This window comes from Eleutherodactylus coqui, chromosome 11 (genome assembly GCF_035609145.1).
Source record: "Eleutherodactylus coqui strain aEleCoq1 chromosome 11, aEleCoq1.hap1, whole genome shotgun sequence".
In the NCBI taxonomy this organism is placed as follows: Eukaryota; Metazoa; Chordata; class Amphibia; order Anura; family Eleutherodactylidae; genus Eleutherodactylus; species Eleutherodactylus coqui.
This window is the reverse complement of record NC_089847.1, coordinates 32,615,879-32,642,762: the sequence shown is the minus strand read 5'-3', so window position 1 is coordinate 32,642,762 and position 26,884 is coordinate 32,615,879. Positions and strand designations below refer to the sequence as shown.

General features: G+C 45.4%; 1 protein-coding gene across 4 annotated transcripts in view; it reads right to left on the bottom strand.

Moving 5' to 3' along the window:
- The window catches only part of WWOX (WW domain containing oxidoreductase), a 919,890-nt gene that overhangs the window by 880,254 nt on the left and 12,752 nt on the right, over positions 1 to 26,884 (bottom strand). For all 4 annotated transcript variants that reach the window (XM_066583725.1, XM_066583726.1, XM_066583728.1 and 1 more), the window contains exon 5: positions 20,922 to 21,100. In XM_066583725.1, coding sequence (XP_066439822.1) covers positions 20,922 to 21,100 — 179 coding nt within the window. The remainder of the gene's footprint in view (positions 1 to 20,921; positions 21,101 to 26,884) is intronic.

Sequence of the window (26,884 nt, the reverse complement as noted above, 5' to 3'; positions counted from 1 at the left end):
AACCCCTTAATGACATCGCCCCTTTTTTTCTTTTTTCCCCATTTCTTTTTTTCCTCCCCGAAACATAAAAACTGTATAAACTTGGTATCGCCAGAATCGTGCTGACTCAGAGAATAATCTTATCACACTATTTATTCTGCATGTTGAACGCCGTAAAAATGAAATCCAAAAAACAAATGGCAGAATTTCTTTTTTTCCCCCCAATCTCCCTACAAATGTTTTTACAAAAGTTATGCAATACATTATATATACCCCAAAATTATGCCATCAAAAAGTACAACTTGTCCCACAAAAAACAAGCCCTCATATGGCCTGGTCAATGGAAAAATGAAAAAGGTATGGCTCTTGGAACGCAACTGCAAAATTAGTTGAAATTCAATGATTAGACCATTTAAAAAACCTGCCCTGATGGGCACGACAGGGTGGTAGGAAACCCGCCACTCAAGGGGTTAAAGCTCTCCAGCAAATAACGCCTCACTTTTCTATTATGTAATGATAAATAATGATTTTGTGTACGCTTCCCCGTTTTGGCTATAAAGGTGAATAGATAATGCCAAGACTTTAGATTCATGAATGTAAAAACTGTAAGCTTAACCAAACACACAAATTCTTTTCTTTGTGCCAGGACAGACAGAGAAAAGTGCAGGAATTGTGACTCTCGGGTGAGATGGGACTATATAATCCCAGCCATCAACAGATTTAATGCTCACAGTCAGAAGGCAAATAGAAAGTAAATCGAACACAATATGTGATACATGATGGGATGATGGGTTAACCAGTTACTTTCTGGTATCGGCTACCTACTGGGTGTGTTTTGGCATACGAAATACCTTGATGGCTTGCATGCACCATGGGAGAAAGTTCATGCTAATCCCCTATGAGAGTTAGACCACTGCGCAAACTGCAACCTCTTGTACAGTCCTTCAATTCAGTATCTAATAATGCAGTAGGTGTGGTAACACAATAAGTGCTTTCAGCACAGAATGGCGTCATAGTGTGAAGCTTCACCTGACCAGAAGCAGAGAACATCAAATACAGTCTGGGCCAATTAGAAGTAGCCTGGCACCTCACTCTTATTAACTCTTTGCAATCTAATTTTGGATTCAGGGTTTCCTAGTGGGCTTTGTCTTTCTGCCATTATACAATGGCACCATCTGCTGGCTAGAGCCAGTACTGCAGTCTGTGACATGCTGGAGAGGCCCCCGACAACAGAGCGGCCAGTAATCTACAGTAAGAATACCCTGTCTTCCGACATTGGACCTGTACAGCCTTCAATCAGAATGTCTTTAGACATCAGACAGTGGATTAGAAAGGATTAAAGCAGTAAAAATAAAAAGTATATATATATATATATATACACATACATACACACATACACTTCAGTTGTCCATAGCAACCAATCACAGTGGAAACGGAAGAGTGAGTGAGTATAAGAAAATATATCTCCCCACCACCTCCGCAAACAGTGCCATAACTTAGTTTATGGTGCTGTCTGAAGGTGACAGGTTCCCTTTAATATGTGGGCACTCAGATATGCCATTATTACTTTCTAAGGGGGCTGTCAAGTGGGGCATTATTCCTTATAAGTGGGCACTCAACTCATAGGGTGAATTACCTTCAAAAAGGCACACGGGAGGCATTATTAATTTCAAGGGAGGTCTACTGTGGGCCTTATTACTATGTAGGAGCACAAAAGGGGCACCATTATTGTGTGTGGTACTAATAAGAGGACTATTACTGTTTGGGGTATTAATGGTAATGCCGTTACTGTCTGGTGCACTAATAATGTCAATAACACAGTTCTGGGGTAATTATAGCTAGGGGTAGTTAATGAAGTACAGTATTTGGGGCACCATATCACACAGCACATACAGTAATAGGGGCAGATAGAACAATAACAGACCCAGAATTAGGGGTAGCCTGCAGGATGAAGAGTTTATGTTGGTTAGTAAAAGTTGTGGGATGTTTAAAAAGCGAGCAACCAAAGTGTCTGTGTTGCAAACTTGCGAGTTGTACCTGGAAGAAGTCATCATGGTGCTCTGGGTTGGATAGAAAAGGCAGGAAAAGTGAACAACTCCATTCAGAATGGAAGTCACCTGTGATCACTGGACATAATGATACTGTGATCACTTATACTGTTTGCAGAGTGCCTGTGTAGAGCTGGTATCTACCACTATGTGAACACTTTATGGTGGTAATATTAAAACCCTTCACTGTATTTTGTATCATATATGATACAGTACACGTTTTCAAATATTTCTTAAAGGAATGCTTCTGCCTTTCTACTGCATGGTGTAACAAATATGAGACACTCCATGGTATTACTAAGTGGTTCTCAGAGCAGCCACTAGATGGCATCGTTGGTCAGTTGCAAATTATATAGAAGGAAGTCAGCTCTTCCTATAACAGCAGAACCAGTAGATATATGTGAGTGAATATAATTGAATGTTTATGGAATGCAAGGTAAGAAAACATATTTTCTTGTTCTAAAAGGCTAAAGCAATGACATAAACATTAATTTGTCTACAAATATTCACAAGCAGTAGCGGTACACAGAAAAATGTATATGTATCATATATGATACAAACTGGCTTTCTGGTCAACATACAAGATGGCATATATGTAATATATATTTTGCATGAGCAAAGTGAAGACACTCATAGTTTTAACTTTATGATGCATATCTTATAATGTGGAAATAAGTTATATATTAGAAGTGATGTGTACGTATAATACATACATGTTCCAGTATAATACTAAAATACAAAATAAAACTTTCTTACAGCGTAGGGGTGGATTCAGATAAGCGTGTTTACATGCGCACAATTGTGCGCACAAAACCACGCGTCTATTAAAACCATTGGTTCCCTATAGTGTATTCACACGTCCATGTTTTACAGGCGTGCAAACACGCACACCTGTAAAAGATAGGACATGCGTCCGTGGTGCGTGTAAATATTCCCCACGGGGAGTCCCCTTGTCACTGAACACTGTAACCGCACTGTCACAGTGTTCAGTCACAAGGGGACTCCCCGCGGGAAGTAAAGAATCCCCTGTCACAGCTGTGGCAGAGGATCGCGATGTTCTCCCATTGCTTTCAATGGGGCCTGAGCTTCTGCAGTCCCATTGAAAGCAGTGGGCTGCCGGCAAGCCCTGCAGGGATTTTCAGGGAAGGGCTTTAAATATAAGCCATTCCCTGAAAATCATCCCAAGAATGTGTTAAAAATAAAAACAAATATACTCACTTCTCCTCAGCTGCCGGGGCTCAGGCGCGTCCAGCCTGTCTTCTCACTGCACTGCTCTGAAGCTCTTCCAGCAGGCGTGGATTTTAAATCCCCGCCTGCTGAATAGGCTCTATTTGATTGGCTGAGTGCTCAGCCAATCACAGGCAGCAGTCAGCCATTTATTTTATGACAGTTGAGTGCCGCCCGTGATTGGTCACAGCACTTAGCCAATCACAGGCAGCGCTGAATGCAATGTTGTGTTGTTGTCAGACCAATACCGTAAAGATCGGCCATGTTTTATTGTCTTTTATTCATGTTCCAAGAGCTATATATATGTGTGTGTTTTATGTTTCCATCCACAGAGACGTATTTTTGCATGACACATTTTTTTTTATTGGTACATTTAACGTACTATTTAAGGTATAGAAAAGCTTCGAAAAATTTCTAAGTGAGATAAAATAGAACAGAAACTAAATTGCACCATTTTCTGATGGAGTCTGTGGATCTGTGCTATTATGATGGTACCTTATTTATAGAGTTATTATTATGTTTTACTACCTTAAAAAATTAGCTTTTTGTCACCATTATCTGACCCCATGACATTTTACTTTTTACATTATTTACTTTTCTCTCACTAGAACAGTGTGAGGGCATTTTTCCCCATACGAGGTGAGCTGCCGTTTTTATTGGTACCATTATGGGGTAGATAAGACTTTTTGATCAGTTTTTATTCAAATTTTTTTTAGAGGTAGGGTGACCATAAAACCTGCAATTCTGGCATTACAGATTTTTTTTTCTTACAGTGCTCATCATGTCGGAGAAATAATTTAATAATAGTTTGGACTTTTATGGACATGGTGTTCACTGCGTAATTCTCAATTAAAAAGTAACCTTTAATAATTAATTTTAAAACTTATTGTTGCAGTACTAGTGGGGTGCATAGGTACGCACGGCGGGGGGCTCCCTGACTCTAACCCACGCCAATGTCCCTTCCTGGAGATAGCCCTGAAGGTGGACACGTCAAGGCCGCCAACTCTGACCCTACGCTGCCTAAAGGCAGGACAGGAAGGAACCGCCGTACCTATGCAGGTGACAACTCACTAGTACTGACAGGCTAGGCAGATGGAATAACCAACAGGAACAAAACCACAGAACACAGGCAGAGCTGGATGGGGACAGGGTAACTTCCACTGGAGCAGGACCGAGGTCAAACACACAGAGGACGGAACCAATAACTGGCAACTGCTATCAGCAGTTGCCAGACTATGTTCAGGAGTCCCCGCCCTTAGGGCGGAGACAAATCAAGCCTGCTGATCGGAGCTCCCAGCCAGCCACTATAACTCACAGAGATAGAGCGTGCAAGCCTCTCGCAACAGGCACACGCGCGCGCACGTAATTGCTCTAAACAAGCACGTTCGCTCATCTCTAATCAACATCCACTGTAATCTCAATCAGTCGGGGGTAGATGTATGTGCCCTATATTAGACTGAATAGTGGAGAATCTGCCCTCACAGACAGCAGTTTGTTCTTAAGGAACTGGCCCAACGCGTTTCTGCCGTGTCAGCGGCTCCTCAGAAACCACAAGAGAACCTATTTTACAGTTAAAGGCGCAAGCAAAACTGTGACTTTCTTGTCTTGCACCTTAGTCCTTATAGGGGTAAGAGAGTCACCCTAAACCCCTAAATGAACGAAAGTAAATATAGATGACTGCATGCTAGATTAATTATAGGCGGTGGCTAAGGAATAGGTGGAAAAATGCCCCAATTGAAACACACAAATTTTAGCTGGTGTAAAATACCCACTTTTTGCCTAGTGGTCAGATGGTTATTCATCTAGGTAATCAGATGTAAGCTAACTGTCCCTATACTGGCTTCAATAGATATGTTAGCCAGTGGACCAACGAACTGACCTAAATCTGTAAGTGCTACCTAACTACCTATCTAGTTGTCCAGACAAAGCCCCATGATAAGCAAAAGTAGAAAGGTAGTGGTGAGGTACACCAAAATATTAAAGCAGCAGTCAAAGCCTATATCCTTCAGCCCTGATGGTAGACTGGAGGTGTATGGCTTGTGTAGAGGCAGTGTCTCCTTATGAGTCCCTTGTCAGACACTCCCCCTAGGGGTGTGAGAGCAGAACACCAATCATCCAACATCATTCCCTCTGCTGCCCCTTTTGTGGGCTTGGTCTGGCCGTCAATAGAACAGTTATGGTACACTGAAGCGGGTGATCGGCCATAGTTATAGGCCATATATGATTTGCTAAGTGATCCCAGTCGGTACTATGTTGTATACACATACTAACCCGGTATACTATTTCTATGAAAGCTCCGCATATACACGGGTGTTAATATTTAAAAAAATGTAATTAAACTTACCTCTATTTTTTTAGGCCTCATAGGGGACCTGAATCTGCAATTGTGTGAGCCTATACAAAATATTACAGCATAGGCTAGGACAATATATTTTACTTCTGATATGAGCTTATTAAAATGGGTTTTTCATGGAAATACTATTGATGATGTATGCTCAGGATAGTTGATTGGCTGTGGTTCGCCGCTAGAGACCCCAGCCGATTGGGTGCCGTTTTTATAGAGATCAACGTCAGTGCCGTTTTCATAGAGAGGTATAGCCGGAGGCTGCTGCTCTAACCCTGGTGCTGGTAATTGCTGGCTGGGGTCTCATTAAATTAATGAAAGCTGCGCCTGTAGTTACAAGTGCCAGCCACTAGATAGGGGACGGAGCAGTAGCTACTGCTTTGTATCAGTGTGTAGCAGTGCTGACAGTGGGCACCCAATCAGTGGCAGACCCTAGTCGATCAACTATTGATGATCTATCCTGAGGATAGGTGATCAATAGCATATCCCTGAAATACACCTTTAAGCACCATGACGGGCCTAGGCGCCATTACTGGACTCCAAGCTACCATGGCAACTCATCAGCACCCCAGGATAGTGTCACACGAGGAACAGGAGGCCCTCCTCCTCCAGCTAGCTGCTCAGACAGCACAGTCAGCATTTCTGTATTAATCGCAGCACCTGAGTAGTTAAACGCGCACTGAGCCACCTGTCAGTCCAATAGAAATGAATGGGGATAAGTAGTTCTGCATGTCATCTAAGGTTGGTTTCACATCTGCGTCAGAACTTCCGGCCGAAGGTTCCGTCACAGAAGCGGTTGGAAATTCCATCCAAAAGCCGCGCAGGTGAGCAGAAAGCGGGCGGACCCTTTTATAGCCAGAAAAGTGGGATCCCCCAGCGCAGCTGTGAAAGAGCACGAACATGCAAATTGTAAAATGCCTTCATTTTGTTGCCAATTACAAGTAAAAATCTGCATTTAGACATGCAGATTTCAACAGCAGAATATTCTAGTATGACTGAATGCACCTCGATGAAGTTTGGCAGTCCGGAAGTAGTGAAAATCCCACACTGTTCACATTTTAGTCTTATTCACTGGATACTGAAAAGTTGACCTACTTTGTAATATAATTTCCACACCATTTCAAATATCTCTTGCTTGCTGTCTGTGAATGGAAACATTCTTTTTACATGCATAGATTGAAAATCTGTCTTGCTCCTGGTAAACAGACACATGACTCCTAAGGCTGATTTCGCACGAGAGAGCGCGCTCGAGAACGGACAATGTGACACAAAAACAGCTTGCATCAGACGCTTCACACAGATGTATCTTCTGTCCGTATTCCGGAAGCATTTACTACATGAATACGGAAAGCATATGAACCCACTGAATTAAATTGTCACATTCAGACGGGCCTTTTTTACGCAAACTGATCTGACTTTGGTATTCATTGAACAAAATTGCCCATTAACCCCTTAAGGACCAGACACTTTTTAGGGATTTTACCCATGTGGTAGTATTATTACTGCCCTATTTTTTTCCTTTAGCTACCAAAATTATTTTTTGCTGCATTTTTTTTCTGTTTTTTTTTAGTTTCATTGGGGGTTAAAAGCTTAAAAAAAAAATATTTTTTTTTAACATTTATAGTTATTTTTTAATTGGTATATTTACGCTAAAATAAACGATGGGAACGGCTTCCAGGGTGCATATAGCGACGGTTTTGGCTGGCTTTGGGTAATTTTCTTTCTTAGGGCTTATTTACACGAGCATATATCTGTCCCGCCCCTCCCCTTGTCCATAGCCAGCAATGGGAGTAGGTGGGACAGAGCTGAGCTTAGCTCTGCACCTGCTCCACCCCCTCCCATTTGAACCGCCAGCGTGAAGGAGAGAGGCAGAGAGCCGGTGAGAGAAGGGTATATATATATATATATATATATATATGTATATATATATATATAGGCCGTGAAAACACCGGCCGATGTATACGCTCGTGTAAATAAGCTCTTATGTATATATTGTTGTTTTATTCTGTAATTTGTTTTTACTTATATATGTAATTATTCTTTTTACTATCTATGTTCCCCATGATGTCATAGAAGACCTCTGGGGGGGACAGTTACATTTTTAATTTTTTTTTTACATTTGATACTTTCCTACTGTAGCTGGGGCATCCATAGAAGCAGCATGCATAGGAGCCCCAGTTACAGGGAAGAACATCCCCTATAGTGACAATAGTTACTGACAGAGCTGATCAGGGTCTGCTACAACCCGGCAGTCACTGACTGCCGGCTCGCGTAGTGGAAGAAACACTCGCGCTTTCACTTTCTAGTACATATCGCTCATTGAGCGATGTGTACTAAAGAAAGAAGGAGGCAAAAAGGGTTAAAACTCCCTTCTCCTCCAGGTTCTCAGCTGTGACTAACAGCTGACAACCCGACATGCTTCTGATTGATTGCAGAACAGGGGCTTTAATCCCCGCTGTAATTTTACTACAGATACAACACAAACGCCCATATGCAGAAAAGACACGTGTAACACGCACATACACACGCTGCGAAAAAGTGCATTTTTTACAGACAGAAGTTGCATACGCCCGTGTGGATGAGCCCTAAATGCAGTGCGGTTTGTGCTGGAGCCAAGAGAATTTTTTAAAGATTGGGGGAAAAAAAATACAAACTATGCCACTAGAGGTGAAGCAGGACCCCCAAATCCCCTTAGTCACCTCTACAGCCAATACAAAGGAGAAATCGGCCCCAGAGCAATAGCATCATCTCCCCTTCAAGGGATAGGAATGGAGCAGTTGGGTTGTAGAACTAAATACTAAGCAGGCACAGCAGTGTGAACCAGCACCTTAAGGCCTGCGTCCTCTGAGGCCGGCTTCATACGGACGTACTTGCACACACAATGCGCAGAAAATGGAACCCATTGATGTCAATTATTTCGTTCACATTTTCGTATTTTGGCATGTGCATTTGGGTCGCGCAAAAACAGATAGAACAGGTTCTATGTGTCTACAATTTTCGCTACAAAGGTCACCATAGAGGTCAATAGGGAGGGTGCTCAAATACGTGCGCAATAAGCAAGGAGACGCATCAAACACTGCGTAATTCGGCTGAAAAAAAAGACCACGTTTGGAATTCATTAGACCAATTAGCCATTTCAATTGGCGTGTGTTTGTGCCCCATGCACAAAAAACATGCTCCGCAGGCAGAAAAAAGTACAGTAAAAGACGCCGACTCGTGCGCAAAAAGGCTCGTTCATATCACAAAAAAGGCGCGCTAAGGGGTGCGCGAATGTGCTTACGCTCATGTGAAGTTGGCCTTAGTGTTCGTTTAGATGTGTCATCGTGGCTTATTCAAGTGAGAAATCGTTAATTCGTTCATATTTTCTGCATAAGTGAATGAAAATGACTGAATGATCGGTATTTAAACCGAACGATGAAGGTCTTTATTGATGAAGGACACTGGTAGAGAGGTTGTCCACAGCCACCCAACAAAGGCTACACGGCATGACGTATGTACAACGCATGATTGAGCATGTCTATTTCTCTATTGCATCTCAGTATGCAGACGGAGGTAGAAGAGGGCTCCTGCCAATTCACTGCCGCAACAAGAAAGAAAGACACTGTGATGAAAGGGAGAATACAGAATCCCAAGACTCACAAAGAAAAAGATGTATATAGTTAATAGCACAACTATGACAAACGCTACATAGAATTAATACGGAACTCGTGTTACTATACATAAAAGTTTCAGGGTTAAACAGTTGAAGCCTCTTTAGAGTTTTTCAAGGCAAAATACACTCATTGTAAAAAAAAAAATAAAAAAAACAAGCACCTAGAAGGAGTTGTCGGAATTGAGTGAAACTTTTTATGTGTGATTGTACTCCTTCTAGGTGCTACATTTTTCTTTTTACAAAGACTGTAGTATTCCGTTGTAGTGCTGAGCTAATACTGAAGAGCAACAGTGCCCTCTAGAGCCCACAATGTAGTATGACACCCAACAGTGATACAGTAGGCTTTATGAAATTCATAATGTGTAAAGCAATCACCTCCTGAGTCTGGATCTTACATCCCCCGTGAGCCTTCAATGTGAGTATTGAGAGCATTTATTTTCCAGCAGTTTTATATCCGTCACCATGTGCGGTTCATACAATAAAAAGAAAATATGCAACCTCTCCAACTACAAAAGAAGGAAGAAATTAGGTGGGGAAAAAAAAAGTTAAGAAAAATGGGAGAAACTGCTAATGGCAACCCGACAGGTCAATGTCCTAAGATGCAACTTGAAGCTGCAGAATTGTAAATTCAGCTCTGGAGTATGTACACTGAGCAATTATTGTGTTAGGAACATTTGGCGCATACCACCTTGTGATTAGTAACTCAGTACCACATGAGGGACACGTCACAATCCGCTATCAGATAATGTTCTGACCTCTCATCTGTGCAGCAGAAGTCTACATTTGGCAGTCGTGGGTAAACGGGGGTGACTTGAGTGACTTTCACCACGGGTAGATTGTTGGTGCCCGGATTTCTGAATCAGTGGCATTTGTTAGTTGTTCCTGAACCATGGCTGGTTGAACCATGCACAGATATCCGACAGCTCATACAGCAGCAGGCCATGTGTGGTTGATCCTAAAGGTGAGCATTGGGTGGTACATCTGGTATCTCAGCAGCGATGTGGACCAATTGACCCAACAGTACAACAGAAGAGAATATAGACAAATTTCACAATCACTATGCAGTATACCTTGCATCGACTATGGAGCAATAACGATGACCCCGCATCACCGCTAACAATGCCTCACATGGGTTCAGGAAAGATGAGAATGGAGCTTGGAGATGTGGCAGAAGGTCATCAGTTTCCTGCTGAATGGCCGGGTCTGCATCTGGTGTCAATAGCACCGAGCAGTATCCCATCGGTGCATTACTGGGGTTCAACAGACCGGTGGTGATGGTGTCATGTTCATGGCAGTATTTTCTTGGAATGACCTAGACAGTTGGTCATCATACCACAGTCCCTGAATGGTGAATGCTTCAGGGACCGGTTAGCTGACCATCTGCACCCATATCTTCAGGAAGTCTTCCCCGACTGCAGTGCCATCTTTCGAAAGGACAAGGCTCCGTGTCATTGAGCTCGGATCACTAAGTAGTGGTTGGAAGAACATGACAATGAATTCTCCACACTGTCTTGGCCTCCAAACTCACCAGACTGAAACTCCATTGAATATATTTGGGAAAGTGTTGTCAGATCTGCCCCCACTTACCCACAAAATGTGCACCAACTGACGGGGCTGCTGCAGCGGGCATGAGTCAAGTTGAGTATGAAGGATGTTCGCCACCTTGTGAAATCTGTTCTCCAAGGTCAGAAATCCGTGATCACTTAAGAAGCTGGACCAACCCGTTATTGAGTAGGTGCTCCTAATGTAATGATCAATCAGTGTACAATACAAGCTGTAGCTCGTGATCAGGACAAGATATGCATATACAAATTAGCTCTATACTGTATGAAGCTTGTAGACATTAGTTGTCCACGTTTACAAAACATATTCATGTAAACTCACAACATACTAAGGTGCCCATTTAACAGAGCAAGCACAGTGTCCTCCTCCATTAACAGTCCCAGGAGAGAACCCCACCATAATCAGTGCCAAAAGAAATCCCAATAAAGAATGCTGCAAGATTATACAGAGGTGTAGCTAGCCTTTACAAGCCTCCACTAGGGGGAGCTCTGTGCATACATATTTGTATAGCTCCACATAGAATAATGGGAGCATTAGAAATGCACAAGCAGCTGCTTCATGAGGTCTTATTACAATTGTTGGGGGTTACAGTAAATGTATTGCTTTACAAAAAAAGAAATGCCAATCGTTGGCATTGGAGGTATCACCCCTGAGAAAAAGGCCAAAATTATTAAAATTATATTCATAATCTTAAGGACCTATTAACACGGATGAAATGGCGTTAACCCCGAGATTTGTGGGCGCAACTTGCATCAGACATCAAACATACACGTCTGTGTGCTGCCCAACACCCACGGGTAGTGAACATTGCATGTCCGATTCTGGTCCATGATGCAAAATAGAACATGCTGCGTAATTTCCACATAGATCACCGCCCCCTGTGATAAATCGCTATTCCATGAAATACAGGGACTGCAAAGACACAGAATATGCAGGTGAATGAGCTCTTAGAGTGGTTGTCCCACAGCAACTAATTTTTTACTCTTATAACCCATCAGACAGGTGATAAAGGTAATCTAAAGCTAAGGCTCGATGTCTGGGACCCCTATTATTGCCAAGAACAAGGGGCCCCAAGATCCCAGGTTTCCCAGTGGAAAGGACAAACACGTGTCGGCCGTCTCTGCAGATGCATCCCTTGAGTTTACAGCCATTTTTTGTCTTTTTATCCCTTCCTTCCAAGATTCATAAGTTTGATTATGAAAGTTAAAAAGAGTGTGTAATGAGACAATCCTCTCGGGTCAAATATTTTGCCATCATTAACCCCTTGGTAACATTCACTATACATGTACAAAGGACGTGCACAAGGATTTATGGAGTTGGCTCAGGAGCTAAGACCAATCCAAACACAGCGGGTGTCGGCTTTCATTGACAGCCAACACCCCATTGCCCTGCGTTTCTCCCTTGTTAATCATTTTAATGCCACTGTCAATTCTGACATCGACACTTATATGTTCCAATCGGCATTTTAATGTCCCAAATGGACCCCTATGAGATCTAGGGGTGCCATTCAGGTGCTATGGCAGCCTGGGGCCTACAGGAGGCCTCTGGGACTACCATGTGTTTCTGCCCAATAAGACACGCCTATGGCATATCTTAATAGAATGCCTGCAGAAATAGAATATACTGCAGTACTGAAGTATTGCAGTACATTGCATAAGTAATCAAACGATCGGTAGTACAAGTCTGCTTAGAGGACTTAAAAATAAGTAAAATAAAGTTTATTTCCAAAAATAATAAACAACTAAACGTTTAAAATGAAACCTAATTCCATATTTTCAATAAAAAAATGTTTAAAAAACCAAACATATTTGCTATTACCATACCTGTAAAAGTCTGATATATTAAAATAAAGTATTATTTATTTTTTATTGTGAATGCCATCAGGAAAAAAAAATACAGAATTCCATAATTGCACTTTTTTGGTCACTCCATCTCCAGAAAAAAATTAAAGGGGTTTTCCAGACAAAATGCTATTGTTGACCTATCCTCAGGCTAGCTCAGCAATAGTAAATCACTGGGGGCCGACCATACAGCATCCTCAGTCATCACATGGCCTGTCTGTCACAATAGCAGACGTGTGTCATATGAGATGGGACCGGAAGTGGCTTCACTCCCTTTGAAATTAATGGAAGCTGAAGCGGCTACTACACTTCTGCACCTGTCCCAAGAATGGGAGGCGAAAGTGCTGGAAGTGTAATAGTTGCTCCAGCTACCATTGATCTTAACTGAAGTGAAGCCAGCTAGGGCACTTCTGGTCCCGTCTCCTATAACCCAAGTCAGGCCCGAGGCAATGACAGAAAGTTTTTATTACTGTATTTTTTTAAGGCAGCACAACAACAACAAAAACTAAATTTGGTATGTCTTAATTGTACTGACCAACACAATAAAATGATCATGTCATTTTTGCCACAGTGTGCACACTTCAAAAACAAGAACCCCACCACCACCAAAAAAGTGCAATTGTGTTACAGCTATGTAGGCGGAAAGATAAAAAAAGACTATTTTTTACTCACCATAAAATCTCTGTCTCGTCTCGTCATTGGGAGACACAACAAAGGGAGGCGACACTAAGCAAAAAAGTGTTAGCTCCGCCCGCTGGCTATATCCCTTCCTGCCGACGCCAGGCTACTCAGTTTGTATGCCAGCAGGAGGAGCAGTCGCGCGGGAACGGAAAGACAACAATAGTAAGTAATATGACACAAAGGCTATAACTGTAACGAAAACACAGCACCGTGTGCAACTTACAGATCCAAGGTCCCGGCCAGGACAAAAAATGGTGTCATATAAATAAGTGGTGGGTGCGGTGTCCCCCAATGACAAGACGAGAAAGAGAGTTTATGGTGAGTAAAAAGCCTCTGTTCTCGCTCGTTTCATTGGGGGACACAGCAAAGACCGTGGGACGTTCCAAAGCAGTCCCCGAGGGAGGGAAAAGGAAAATCATAAACACATGCGGTCAGTTTACAGCCGTCTGTAAAACCTTCCAACCTAGCGAAGCATCGGCTGACGCAAAAGTGTGAATTTGGTAGAACCTAGAAAAAAGTGTGTAGTGACGACCAAGTAGCCGCCCTACACACTTGTGAAGCGGAGGCCCAATGACAGATTGCCCACCGCCCAGGCAGAGTGTGCTGTCACCCGAAACGGCGGTGTCTTACCCATAGCCCGGTAGGTCTCAACTACCACCGAGCGAATCCAGTGTGAGATGGTAACTTTGGAGGCCGTGAGACCACTTCTTGGACCTTCCGCTATCACGAATAAAGAATCAGAGCGTCAAAATGACGAAGTCTGTTACAAATAGATCTTCAGTGCTCGGTACTAGGTCTAAAGTATGCAGAGCCCGTCCCCTAGGCTGGACTGCCACCAGACAAAACAACGGCAGCACAGTGTCCTAACACTAAGCTAAATACTGAGTAGCTTGGTGTCGGCAGGAGGGGATATAGCCAGTGGGCGGAGCTAACACTTTTCTGCTTAGTGTCGCCTCCTAGTGGCAGTAGCTATATCCCACGGTCTTTGCTATGTTCCCCAATGACACGAGCGAAAAAGTTACTTTTTTTTGAAAGCGGAGAGGATAAAACAAAGAAAAAACAGAAAATGTCCGTGTCTTCAAAGGGTTAAGCAATATTATTTGAAAGTAGCTGTCAACTATGGGCAATAATAAACCAGAACTTTAAAAAAAAAGGTAACTGTGTATATGTAAAACTCTGTACAGTATATCAACTGTCAGAGTCATTCTAAGGAAAATTCTGCAGCCTTGCCAGGGTGAATATGGAAAAGCAAGCCCTTTTCTTCATATCGGAGCCCCCAACATAACTTATCTCAGGATTTCAGTCTGGCAGGTCTGACACCAACCCGGTGCCAAGAGTCAAAAGCTTTTTGGAAAGCATGAGACGTCTCAGGGAGCAGCAGAGAGGAGCAGTATTAAGTGGGTCTTTGGCAGTGATTAACAGGGACTCCAGTGGCTTGGCATAATGTTCAATATTTGAGCAATAGTCAAATTCCGCCACCTGTTAGAGACTCACGGCGAAAGAGAGATCACTCAGTATTCACGGCGGAGATCTTCAGCAAATGTTATTCTTTCCGAACCTTCTCTCTGTCTGCGTGTTTTCAAAGGAAAGTAATTCTGTTCATCACGTGTCAGTCATCCCTCCCGAAATGTTAATATTCCATAGTTAAATACACACCAGCCCTAGAAGGGCCCTGACCACGACTTTACAAGAACATATGTTCCTGTGTGCTCCGCTCACCGCAAGACTTCAAGACTATGGAGCAATTCATCAAAGTGCGGTCGTGTTTGAAAGCTCATCAGCTACGACCGAGACGTCTTGTGGAAGGAGACAGAGATATTCCACAGATGGGGGGGGGGGGGCAGGTGTTATAATAACTAATGCGGAATAATCAATACCGAGGTGGACAAAGCGCCTCAAACTGAAAGAGCACTCACTCCGAAGATCTATGAAGTTTACGGTAAATATACAACTCCGGCAAGTTGTTCACTGCTTTATTTAACCCTTCCCGAGATCTAGAAGAACTGGCTGGTGAGATTACTGTAAAAATATAGGACACTAAGGCCTCATGTCCACAGGGAAAATCAGGCCCGCTACGGATTCTCCATGGAGAATCCGTAGCGGGTCCCTTCTGCCCTGCGGACATGAGCGCTGAAAATAAGAATAAATCAGAATTAACTCACCTCTCGCACGCTCCGGATCCTTCCTTCGCTGCCGCGTCATCTTCTCTGCGTCGCGGCTGGATCTTCTTTCTTCGGCCCGGCGGATGTGCAGGATGACGTCGGTGACTTGCCCCGCGCATGCGCCGGCCCGAAGCAAAATGATCCGGCCGCGACTGAGAGAAGATGGCGCCGCGGCAAAGAGAAGAAACGGAGCGGGTGAGTAAAATCTGATTTTTGTCTCCCGCGGATCCGGACGGCTTCCATAGGCTTCAATAGAAGCCCGCAGGAGCCGTCCCCGCGGGAGACCCGCATGAAAATGGAGCATGGTCCAGATTTTTTCATGCTCCATTTTTTTTAAAATCACTTTTATTGACCATCCGCGGGTATTTATCTACCCGCGGGTGGTCAATGCATCCCTATGGGGTGCGGATCCGCGCGCGGGAGAAGAGTTAAAATCCGCTGCGGATTTTAATTCTTCTTTTGCCCGTGGACATGAGGCCTAAAAGTAAAGAAAAATACTTTCCTGTATTTATAATAAACAATAAAATGCTATTGCTCGCAAGCATAAACGTTTTCTCTATCTTCAGAACGCATAAGTTATCCCAAATGATGGATGTCGTCAGAAATAAAATACTCAACGCCAGAATTGCGCTTTTTTGGGGGGGGGTCATCCCAACTCCAAGAAAAAAAAGTAACTAAAAAGTTGTCAAAAGTTGTATGTACCAATATGAGGGGCTAATAGAAACCAAAGGTTGTCCTGAGGAAAAAATGAGTCCTCGCACAACGCTATCGACGGAAAGATAAAAAAGGTTATGGCGGTCAGAAGATGGCAACAGAATTTTTTTTCTTCTTTAAAAGATTTTATATTTTAAAAGTAGTACAGAAAAAAAAAAAACTATGTGAATTTGGTATCGTCTTATCAATACTGACGCACAGAATAAAGTTGTGCCACTTCTGACAAAGTATATATGAAGTAAAAAGACTAGATACTCCCCCAAAGATTGCGAAATTCAGTTTTTTTTTTTCTTCTCAATTTCACTCCATTTAGGAATTTATAAAAGTTTTTCAGCACATTATATGGTACGTTAAATAGTAACATTGAAAAATACAACTCGTCCCGCACAAATTAAGACCCAACATGGCCTAGGGCATACTGTGCATCGGTAGTCAGACACTGCATGCTTATTTCTGATTGGCCAGAGCTGGTCACGTGAACAACACTGGCCAAAAGGAGCACCGTGCGATGCGTTAAGGCTGGGTTCACATGGGGCGGAATTGCCGCGGATTTTCTGCACTCCGCCAGCAATCTTAGGGCTCATGTCCACGGGCAAAAAAAGAATTAAAATCCGCAGCAGATTTTAACTCTTCTCCTGCCCGCGGATCCGCACCCCATAGGGATGCATTGACCACCCGCGGGGTAGATAAATACCCGCGGATGGTCAATAAAAGGGATTTTAAAAAAAATGGAGCATGAAAAAATCTGGACCATGCTCCATTTTCATGCGGGTCTCCCGCGGGGAAGGCTCCCGCGGGCTTCTATTGAAGCCTATGGAAGCCGTCCGGATCCGCGGGAGACCTAAAATAGGAATTTAAAAGAATTTACCCATCCGGAGCGGACCGGGAAGGTCTTCTCTTCCTCACGGCCGCATCTTTCTTGCTTCGGCTCGGCGGATGTGCCCGGCGCATGCGCGCGGCACGTCGGTGACGTGCCGCAGCTGTGACGAGTTCATCCGCCGGCCGAAAAAGAAGATCCGGCCGTGAGGAAGAGAAGACTTTCCCTGCCCGCTACGGATGGGTAAATTCTTTTAAATTCCTATTTTCAGCGCTCATGTCCGCGGGGCAGGAGGGACCCGCTGCAGATTCTCCATGTAGAATCCGTAGCGGGCCTGATTCTCCCCGTGGACATGAGGCCTTAAGCCAGAGCTTAACCAGCAAAGTGGACAAGATTTGCAAAAATCTCATCCACACGTTGCGGACAACCCGTTGCGGTAACACGCTGAAATTGACATGCTACGCGGAATTCAAAGGCGCAGCATGTCAATTGTATCGCCGTTTCCGCGGCGGCCTCTCTATGGTGAGAGAAGGCCGCAGCGGATTACAGGTGGCGAAGCAGCCTCAAAATCCGCAGTGAATGGCGTAAGTTTTGAAGCTGCATTTCTGCCGCGGAAATCTCGCGGTATTTCCGTGTGGCCCTGCTGCGGTCATACCACGAGATTTGCGTGAACGAAACCTAAGACTACTCATGTACAGTCAGGCACAGTGTGCATTGGGTAATCTAAAAATCTCCATAACCACCTTGGCAAACTGAAGAGAGACCCCAGGAAGAGGCAGGTCAGCAGCCGAACCAGGAGAAAGGAAGGCACCAGGTAATACATTCCTCAATGTTACAATTACAAAACCACGAAGGAAACGTTGTGGAATTATGGAAGTCTCAGGATGGATAGACATGTTAATAATATGCAAATGAGAAAAAATGGAAACAAAATATTCAAAACATCTTGATGTAGACCAGGCTCACACGAGCGGGTTGGATTCCACATGCAGGACGCCCGCAGCGGTCCCGGCTGTCAGCCGGGCCAGTGACCCTGCGTACCTCCATCAAGGCCGAATGCACATGGGCTGAAATTCCTTGCGGAATACTGCCACATGTCCTATTTCAATGCGAGCCTCGCAAAGGCTTACACTGCTGCGTCACTGTGTATTTGCTACGGGTCGGACACCTCCATTCACATCAATGGAGGTCGTCCGCGCAGATTCCACGGCAAAATAGAGCACTCTGATTTTTCTTATGCGAGTGTGAACGAAAAATAAAAAATGCTTGTCTTTCAATGCCTGCGTTCTACGGCGGATTGTCCGCGCAGACGGCGATCACGGAATGAGCAATACAAATCCAGCAGCGTGAGTCTGGCATTATTCTGTGTCGATAGTCGGAGCCTCACACAGAAATACACGTACTTACACGACTTGGCATGCTATCAGTGAGGTGAGGATTGGTTGTCTGAGGAATGTTCTGCCACGCTGAATGCACTTGGGCACGCAAATTATCAAGATGCACTGCAGGCGGCTTTCTTCGCAATTGCTGACCTATGATGTCTCAGATGTGTTTGACGAGAGAAAAGTCCAGAGATGCTGCAGGTAGAACATTAAGGCCCCGCAGGCTCTCACAGTTCCATGAGCAAGATGTGGCTCGGCGTTGGCGTGTTGAAAAACAATTCCTCAAGACACTTCGGATAAATAGCTGTACCACTGGTTCCACGGCCAACTTAATCATTGCTGAGCTATTAGTGTACCTGGGAGGAAGACTAGAGGGGTCTGGCTACCGTATATTATGCTATCCCAAACCATAAACCCAGTAGTAGTACTGCTGTGCATTCCCTCGTGAAGGCCTCTTTATGGCACCCATGTTGTCTCCAGACCAATCTTCAGATATTATTGCGTATGAGACAAAAGTGGGGCTCATTGCTGAAGAGGACAGACCTACATTCCAGCCGCCATTGTTGTCTTGCTCTGCATTATGATAGCCTCTGATAGTAGTGGCATCATGAGGTCGATGGAATACCAGTCACTGGTCGTCTGACTCGTAGCCTAACGTCAAGCAAGTGCCTTCTGATGGTTTATGTAGATACTGTTTGAGGTCCTAAATTTGGGATGCAACGTCCAGTTTCACTTGCAGTACACAATGGATCACTATGTCCCATTTTTCTAATCTGATGTTCCATCCATACAGAGACTCACCTTTGTGCACCTCCTGCTGTCAATCCAATTTGTGATGGTTCTCCACTGGGACACACAACGCTGGGAACAGTGCTGACATTTTGGCGCATGGTGATCAGCCGGTGTGATAAACCAAGGTCTCTCAGAGCAAGGATTCTGTCCCTCTCAGTTTGCAACAAGTGGCGATAATGCACTTCGATGAACAGGAGGCATCACACAATCATTCCACAAGACTATCCACATTTTTGAGGTTTCATGTGGCTGAAAAAATTTCCTTTGATCTGGATTTTGAAGCCCCGCCCACAGGCCACAGATTGGAGCCCACTGCTTGAAAGTTTATCATTTGCATATTTTAGCGACAGCGTCTCCTTTCTTGATTTACATAACCTTATGGTTTGTTCTTCTTGGTGTTGCAATTTCAATGTTGAGTGATAATGACCCCCCTCCGCTGCTCAGAAGCCCTTCTCTATAAAGACACAGCAGAGAGCAGCGGTAGCTGGTGGCCGGGCCAAGAGCTAATGAGCATGCGATCTAGAGCTTCCGGCCACCCAACAGATTACTGCATATGGAGTTTGCAGAGCCCAAACGTCAGACATCTCTGATCCATAGCAGAGGTGGCCAGTTCCCCAATTAACGAGCAGTAAACAACTTTAAGGAAGACTACAGCTTTGAAAGAAGAACGGGCAGACTTTGAGTTATCCTTGTTTTACAGGACGGCCACTTATGTGAACCGCTATGATGTAATATTACTGCTGCAAGATATATCTGGATGGCCAAAGTTACCCCGGACAAAATCAGCTAGAAGAGGGATTTAGGACTATTATCTGTTTGCCCCAAGCTCCACATACTGAAATGGGTTGTCTCTGATGGGACAATCCCTTTAAAGAGAACCTGGCACCTTGAACATGCTGTCTGATCTGCTGATAGCATGTAATAGAGCAGGAGGAGCTGAGCAGATTGATACTAGTATGTAGGTTTATAGGAAAGTATTCAGTCTAACTTCTGTTTGATTCACTTATACCCCTGCTCTTTCTATATTTAGGAGTCCAGTGGGCGGTCCTATCAGCAACTGACACATAAAAAAATAACGTCAATCGTTGATAGGACCGCCCACTAGACTCCCAAATATAGAAATATAGAAAGAGCAGGAATGTAAAATGAATGAAATGGAAGTTATAAGAAATATTTTCCCAGAAACACACATATATTTTATATATGACATAAAGAGATATAATGTAAAGATTATACCTCAGCTACTCCTGCTCTATAACATGGTGCCCACAGATAGGATTGCCCGACAGGTTCCTTCAAAGTAAATTTCTACTTATTTTCTTGGGATGGTCCTCTGCGCTGTCTGACCAAGCATGGCACCAGCCACTATCGTGTGCAAGGTCCTTCACAACTTCTCCATACATCACAGTACGCCGGTTCTGCCAGATGCAGTCATGTTCACAACCAAACCATATATACTGATGAGTGGAAGCTACAGCTGTGTACAGAGGCATCCGGCATAACGCCTGTGCCACATTCAGTGCAGCCACAATGTTGTGGACTAGAAGAGGCTGTAATAGTTGGTCCGACTCTCTACATAAAGAACAGCAGCTCAAATGTCTGATAGCCTCTGTGTATCATACAGGAGAAACAAGGACATTATGGGCTACAGAGAATCTGAGATGTAACCTACCAAGTACCTTAGCTGGCATCTTGAATTTTCATTTAGTAAGTCCTTACCAATGCCGGTGTTGGCTCCAGTGACAATGACCACTTTGCCGGTCAGATCACAACCCTGAAGAATATCCATAGCGGTGGTGTTCCCATCATATTTCTGTCTTGTGTTCATCTTTGCTGGTTGATCTTCAACTGTGAAGGCGAGTCTGGGGTCTAGGTATGTGGTCCTCTTATTCAAGTGACTGAAAGAGACAAATACAATGTAACTGATACACTCTATATGAAAAAAAAACCGCACCCTTAGAAGAAGTTATTGTTTTACTGCAAAACCCGTCCTGCAGTTACATCTTAGGCAGATATACAAATGATTAGAGTTGTGGTGATTAGATGACCGGTCTTGTCACCTGAGGCCCTAAAAGTGGTTGCCCACTTGGCCTATAAAAGGCTCTCGGAGGCTCCTTGTGTGTAGTGACCTCTTCTTCCGCTTGTGTGGAGCTTGTTGACAACTAGACGCCTCTACGACGCAGAGAAGAGATGTCACCCCTTTACCAGAGTCTGAGAGGGGCACATTAATGGGATGGGAGAAGCTAGATGGCCATAGCAACAAATTGCCCTCCACCTGGGCCGTTCTGACCAGACTGCTAGGTGTTGGGTCCAGTGGATGCGTGAGGGCACACATACAAGGTGACTGGGCTCAGCACACCATCGACAGCTGCTGTGCGGCATTATGCTTAGCTGCATAAAAAGTGTTAACTCCTCCCACTAGCTAGATCCCTTCTGCAGGCATCTAGCTAATTCAGTTTTAGCTTAGTGTCTGTAGGAGGTAGACGTCTCGCCGGTAAGGGCTAATTTTTCCAGATGGACAAGGGCTAACGGGGAGGCAGAACTCTCCCCATTAACCCAACCGAGGAGGGCGAACAGAATGGGATCAAACTTCTGTTGTCCGCCCAGTCCCGCCGGAAGAAAAGGAGGAACATCCAGGTTTACTTGCATGTGGCCCGCCAGCCATAGAGCTCCCCGTCTTTTTCTTCCAGGCAGTCCACATCGCATCCCTTTGTAATGATGATCGCATGGGGCATGTTCTCCAGCAGCCAGGGAGGTGTAGGAGCCTGCTGCTGTTACTGCAGCTTTTTCTGCGGGGCAGCGGGCCGTTGCATTGCTTCAAATTATGCTGCGCTTGCATGATTATGCGTAGCCGCAGGCTGCAGTGCTGCATTCTTGGTTGGCCGCTGTGTAGCATTACTGCTAGCCGCTGTGCAAGATTGGTTGGCCGCTATATGGCATTATTGCTAGCGGTATTGCTAGCCGCAGTGCGTCGTTAGTGCTGGCCGCGATGCAGCGTTAGTGCTGGCCGCGATGCAGCGTTAGTGCTGGCCGCGATGCAGCGTTAGTGCTGGCCGCGATGCAGCGTTAGTGCTGGCCGCGATGCAGCGTTAGTGCTGGCCGCGATGCAGCGTTAGTGCTGGCCGCCATGCGTCATTATAGCTAGCCACGGTGCAACGTTAGTGCTGGCTGTGATGCAGCGTTAGTGCTGGCCGCCATGCGTCATTATAGCTAGCTGCGGTGCGGCATTGGTGCTAGCCGCCGTGCGTTGTTATTGCTAGCCGCGGTGCGGCGTTATTGCTGGCTGTGCGTCATTATAGCTAGTCGCGGTGCGGCGTTACTGGTTGGCAGCTGTGTGGCGTTATTGCTAGCCGCTGTGTGGTACTAGGCTTAGCCAAGGTGCAGTGTTATTGCCAGCCGCTGTGCGGTGTTATTCCTGGCCGCTGTGCAGCACTATTACTTGCCGCAGTGTGGCATAATTCTCAGCTGCTGTGCGGCATTATGGGTAGCCGCAGTGGGGCGCTGTTGGGCAGCTGCGGTGTTCACACATGCTGGTATATGTAGCCAAGCGGCATGTGGTTACTGCTGCCGCGCATTTACCAAGCAGCATTCTTTCGCCGCTAAGGAGCGGTAGTCACGATGTGTTGCCGCCGGCCGGACCGTTGGACTAACATTTTTTTGCACGCAAAGGGTCCAGTGGGACAGGAGCTGTGATTGAAGGAAAATGCTCCCCACTTCCCCAATGGCAGTGTGCCCTATTTAAAGGCACCATAGTCCTGCCTGCTTCCCTGCCCAATCAACCTCGGCGTGGGTCCTGGCTCAGGTTGAAGCCTTGCCCAGCAGCTAGCTCCCCTGTTGCCCCTCCGGGAGTCCCCTGCAGGCAGCCCTGGCACAGTGCCTGTGTCCAGGATGACGCGTGGACAGGGGCTGGTCAGGTCTACATACTAGGTGCGGCATTACTCCGGGCTTGCTGACTCCTGTAGTACCTTCCATTGAGAAGGAGTAGTGGCACAGGGAGTCTCTGGATATCGCTCCTCATGTCTACTCCGCACCGGGTTGAGCCTTGCCTGTCGGTAGCTCCCCTGTTGCCCCTCCTGCAGTTTCCTGCCGGCAGACGTACCGCAGTGTCGGAGTCCATGATGACACGCGGACCGGAGCGGCCAGAGCCACATACCAGGTGCGCTCTCTCTACAGTACGAGATTACATCCAGCAGAGAAGACCTCGTCTTACGAACAACAATGTTCTAATTAAGTGTCTGCAGTGCTGAGACTTGTGGTACCTTCCATGGAAAGAGTACCTGCACAGGGATTCGCCAGATTCATCGTTCTTCATGGCTGCTCTGCTCTGGGTTGAGCCTTGCCTACCGGCTTCCCGAAGGTTGCCCGTTTGCAGTCTCTGCAGACAGTTTTCACGCAGTATCCATGTCCAGGAGGACAGGCGGTAGACATGTGCCATGTGCACTCTCGTTACTGTATGAGGGTTACATCCAGTCAGAAGTTTTTTCCGAATAAACTGGTTATCAGCAATGCTCCGGCCTTGCTGACACCTGTGGTACCTTCCATATGGGAAGCATACTGTGCATGGAAAGTCTGTGGTTACATCGCTTCTCTTCTCTGCGCTGGGACGGGTGAGCCTTACCTATGGTGGCTCGCCTGCAGTTTCCTTGTAGGTAGCTGTAGTGTGATCTCCGGTTACAGGATGAGCCGCAGCTTGGGGCCATCCAGAGAAGCATAATGTGCGCCCCACCACAGTACGAGACTGACGTCCAGTCAGTCAAAGAATATCTCCTCTTTTAGACAGTCTGGTTCTGTCTGAGTATAGTGGGAGTCCGGGATCTACCCAACAGCAGGGAGTCTGGGGTGGTAGTTCCACCTACTAGCTCCCCAATGGTCAGCTCTAACACACGGACTGCTATGGGTCTGGTCCCTCTCCAGCCGGCCTCGGAAACAATCCGGCATCTAGTGCTTTATAGGGACACTGGACTGCTGGCTCAGTCAGCCGTGCCCGTGAGGATGTAGGTCACTCAGGTCATCAGTGACAGAGTGAGGAGGACTCGGTAGCAGAACGGTCTCTAACTTCGTTCCTAGAGCATTTCTTTGTGGATCCTGTGCACATAGGCGTAGCGTCAGGGGGTGCTGGGGTCGCCATGGCGACCCGGCCCGTGAGCTCAGGGGGCCCTGGGGCCGCCCTCCGCCATACCCCCATGCACATTCAGTGCATTAATGGCTGGCCGTTCTTTCCCCCGCATGATGCGGCAGTCAGAACAGCCAGCCTGAGAGGAAAAGCAGGGAGGTACTCACACGGGCCGGCAGGGGAGGAGGGAGGAGGTCACATGGGACGGCAGGGCACAGTGATCATGTGCTGCCCCCCCTGCTTCCTGCTGAACGGGGAAGCTTCTGAGTTTACCTCTCCTGCTGCTGTCACATGGAGGAGAAGTGGACCGAGCCCTGGGGTAAGTGTATATATGTGTGTGTATCTATCTGTCTCCCTCCTCTATCTATCTCATATCTACTTATATCTCCTATCTATCTATCTCCTATCTATCTATCTCCTATCTATCTATCTCCTATCTATCTATCTATCTATCTATCTATCTCCTATCTATCTATCTCCTATCTATCTATCTCCTATCTATCTATCTATCTCCTATCTATCTATCTCATATCTATCTATCTATCTATCTATCTATCTATCTCCTATCTATCTATCTATCTATCTATCTCCTATCTATCTATCTATCTATCTCATATCTATCTATCATCTCACTATCTATCATTTATCTATCTTTCCCATATCTATCTATCTATCTCCTATCCATCTCATATCTATCTTATCCATCCATCTCATATCTATCTTATCCATCTATCTATCTATCTCTCATATCTATCCATCTCATATCTATCTATCTATCTATCCATCTCATATCTATCTATCTGTCTCCTATCTATCTATCTATCTATCTATCTATCTATCTATCTATCTATCTATCTATCTATCTATCTATCTATCTATCTATCTATCTATCACATCTCCCTCTCCCTCTCCCTGGTATAAGTTACACATCTCCCTGGATTTACTGTATTTATTTGCACCCTTTACACACAATTAAAAAACGCATCAAAACTGCATGCGGTAGTAATAGTGTCTGCAGCTCCTTTAGGGTGACTACTCACAAAATTTGTTTTTCACGGCGAAATTCGCAGCGTTTTTTTTTCTGTAGGGGTCTATGGGACTTGTAATGTTAAAATAGCGATCACGCGAAATCGCGGTTCTGCGCGATCGTGATTTTAACATTACAAGTCCCGTAGACCCCTACAGAAAAAAAAAACGCTGCGAATTTCGTCGTGAAAAAAAACTGTAGTGGGCAGTCACCCTAATACCGTACGCGGTCTTTAAATACTGCATGCAGGTTTTTTATGTGTCTTAATTGTGGTTCTAAAGTACAACATAAACATGACCCCCCGCTCTCACACGTGTTCAGAAAACGCAGCTCGTGATCGTGGCATTTTTACCAGAATTTCGAGCAGCGTTTTCGAACACAGGATACAGCATTTGACAGCGCGTTTTAATGCACCCCATCATTGTGATGGGTGATGAGATGTGTTACAAAACCACGAAAATGCAAAAATAGAACAGACAGCTCTCGAAAATCACAGTGTTAGAAACACCGCGTTCGAGCGCTAATTTGAGTAAGCTCATTAAAATCTCTGGGAGTGTTGTACCGCGGTTAGTACGGCACTCAGGGCACTGTGCTAATAGCGGTAAAACACGATGTGTGTGAGAGCGGCCTGCGGGGCTACAAACAAATCTTCAGGTAGTGCAGCACGATCTAGGTATGGGTACGGGGGCGTGTGGGGTGGAGGCCCGGGGTGGGGGGGCCCCGAGCTGAACTTTTACACCCGGGCCCCTGAGCCTTTAGGTACGCCCCTGCCTGTGCATAAGGGTCTGGTCCAACCTGAAGCTTGTCCAACAATGGCCTCACTACGCCGAAGAGTCCGGGCAAGAGCTCTAGTGGCGCAATTGGTTAGCGCACGGTTTTTATAAAGCTGTAACTGTTGAGCAATGCCGAGGTTGTGAGGTCGAGCCTCACCTGGAGCATTACTTTCTAAAAAAGTGTCCTGCCTCCTCCAGGGGCTCGTTTTGACGAGAGTCAATTCGATCTATGGCCGACGCGCCTGCTTTTGTCGGGGCTTGGCATCAGTGGAGCATGGGCGGGGGACTCTTAGTAATGACGCAGGTGCCATTTTATTTTCAGGGTCCTCGTGTTTGCATGGGCTCTAAGAAACCAGTTTGGCTGAGTCACTGGGAGCGAGTTTTGTTCAGGCGGAACCAGAAGCACGCTGTGATCCCCGGCGCATGTTCTTCCTGCATGATGGCGTGCAGGAAACCGTGAAACAGTTTACATGGATACTGATTCGAATTCTTAGCGCTCGCACCTCCCGGCTCCGGATGTTTTTTTCAACAAAGACAGGCGAGATCCATGCCCACATTTTTTTGGTGCCTGGATTAGCGGTTGCGATGACATATTAGTGAGGAGCTGCGTTGGGGGACAGCCAAGAGGGACGCCGTCTGCAAGCCTAGACTTCGTCAAAGAAGCCACACACATTCTGCAAAGATGGATGCCGCGGCCATGTCACAGGCTCAGAGCCTGATACTGATGGTATTTTTGAGCCATGCATCTACAGCTCATGTTCTCGCTGGT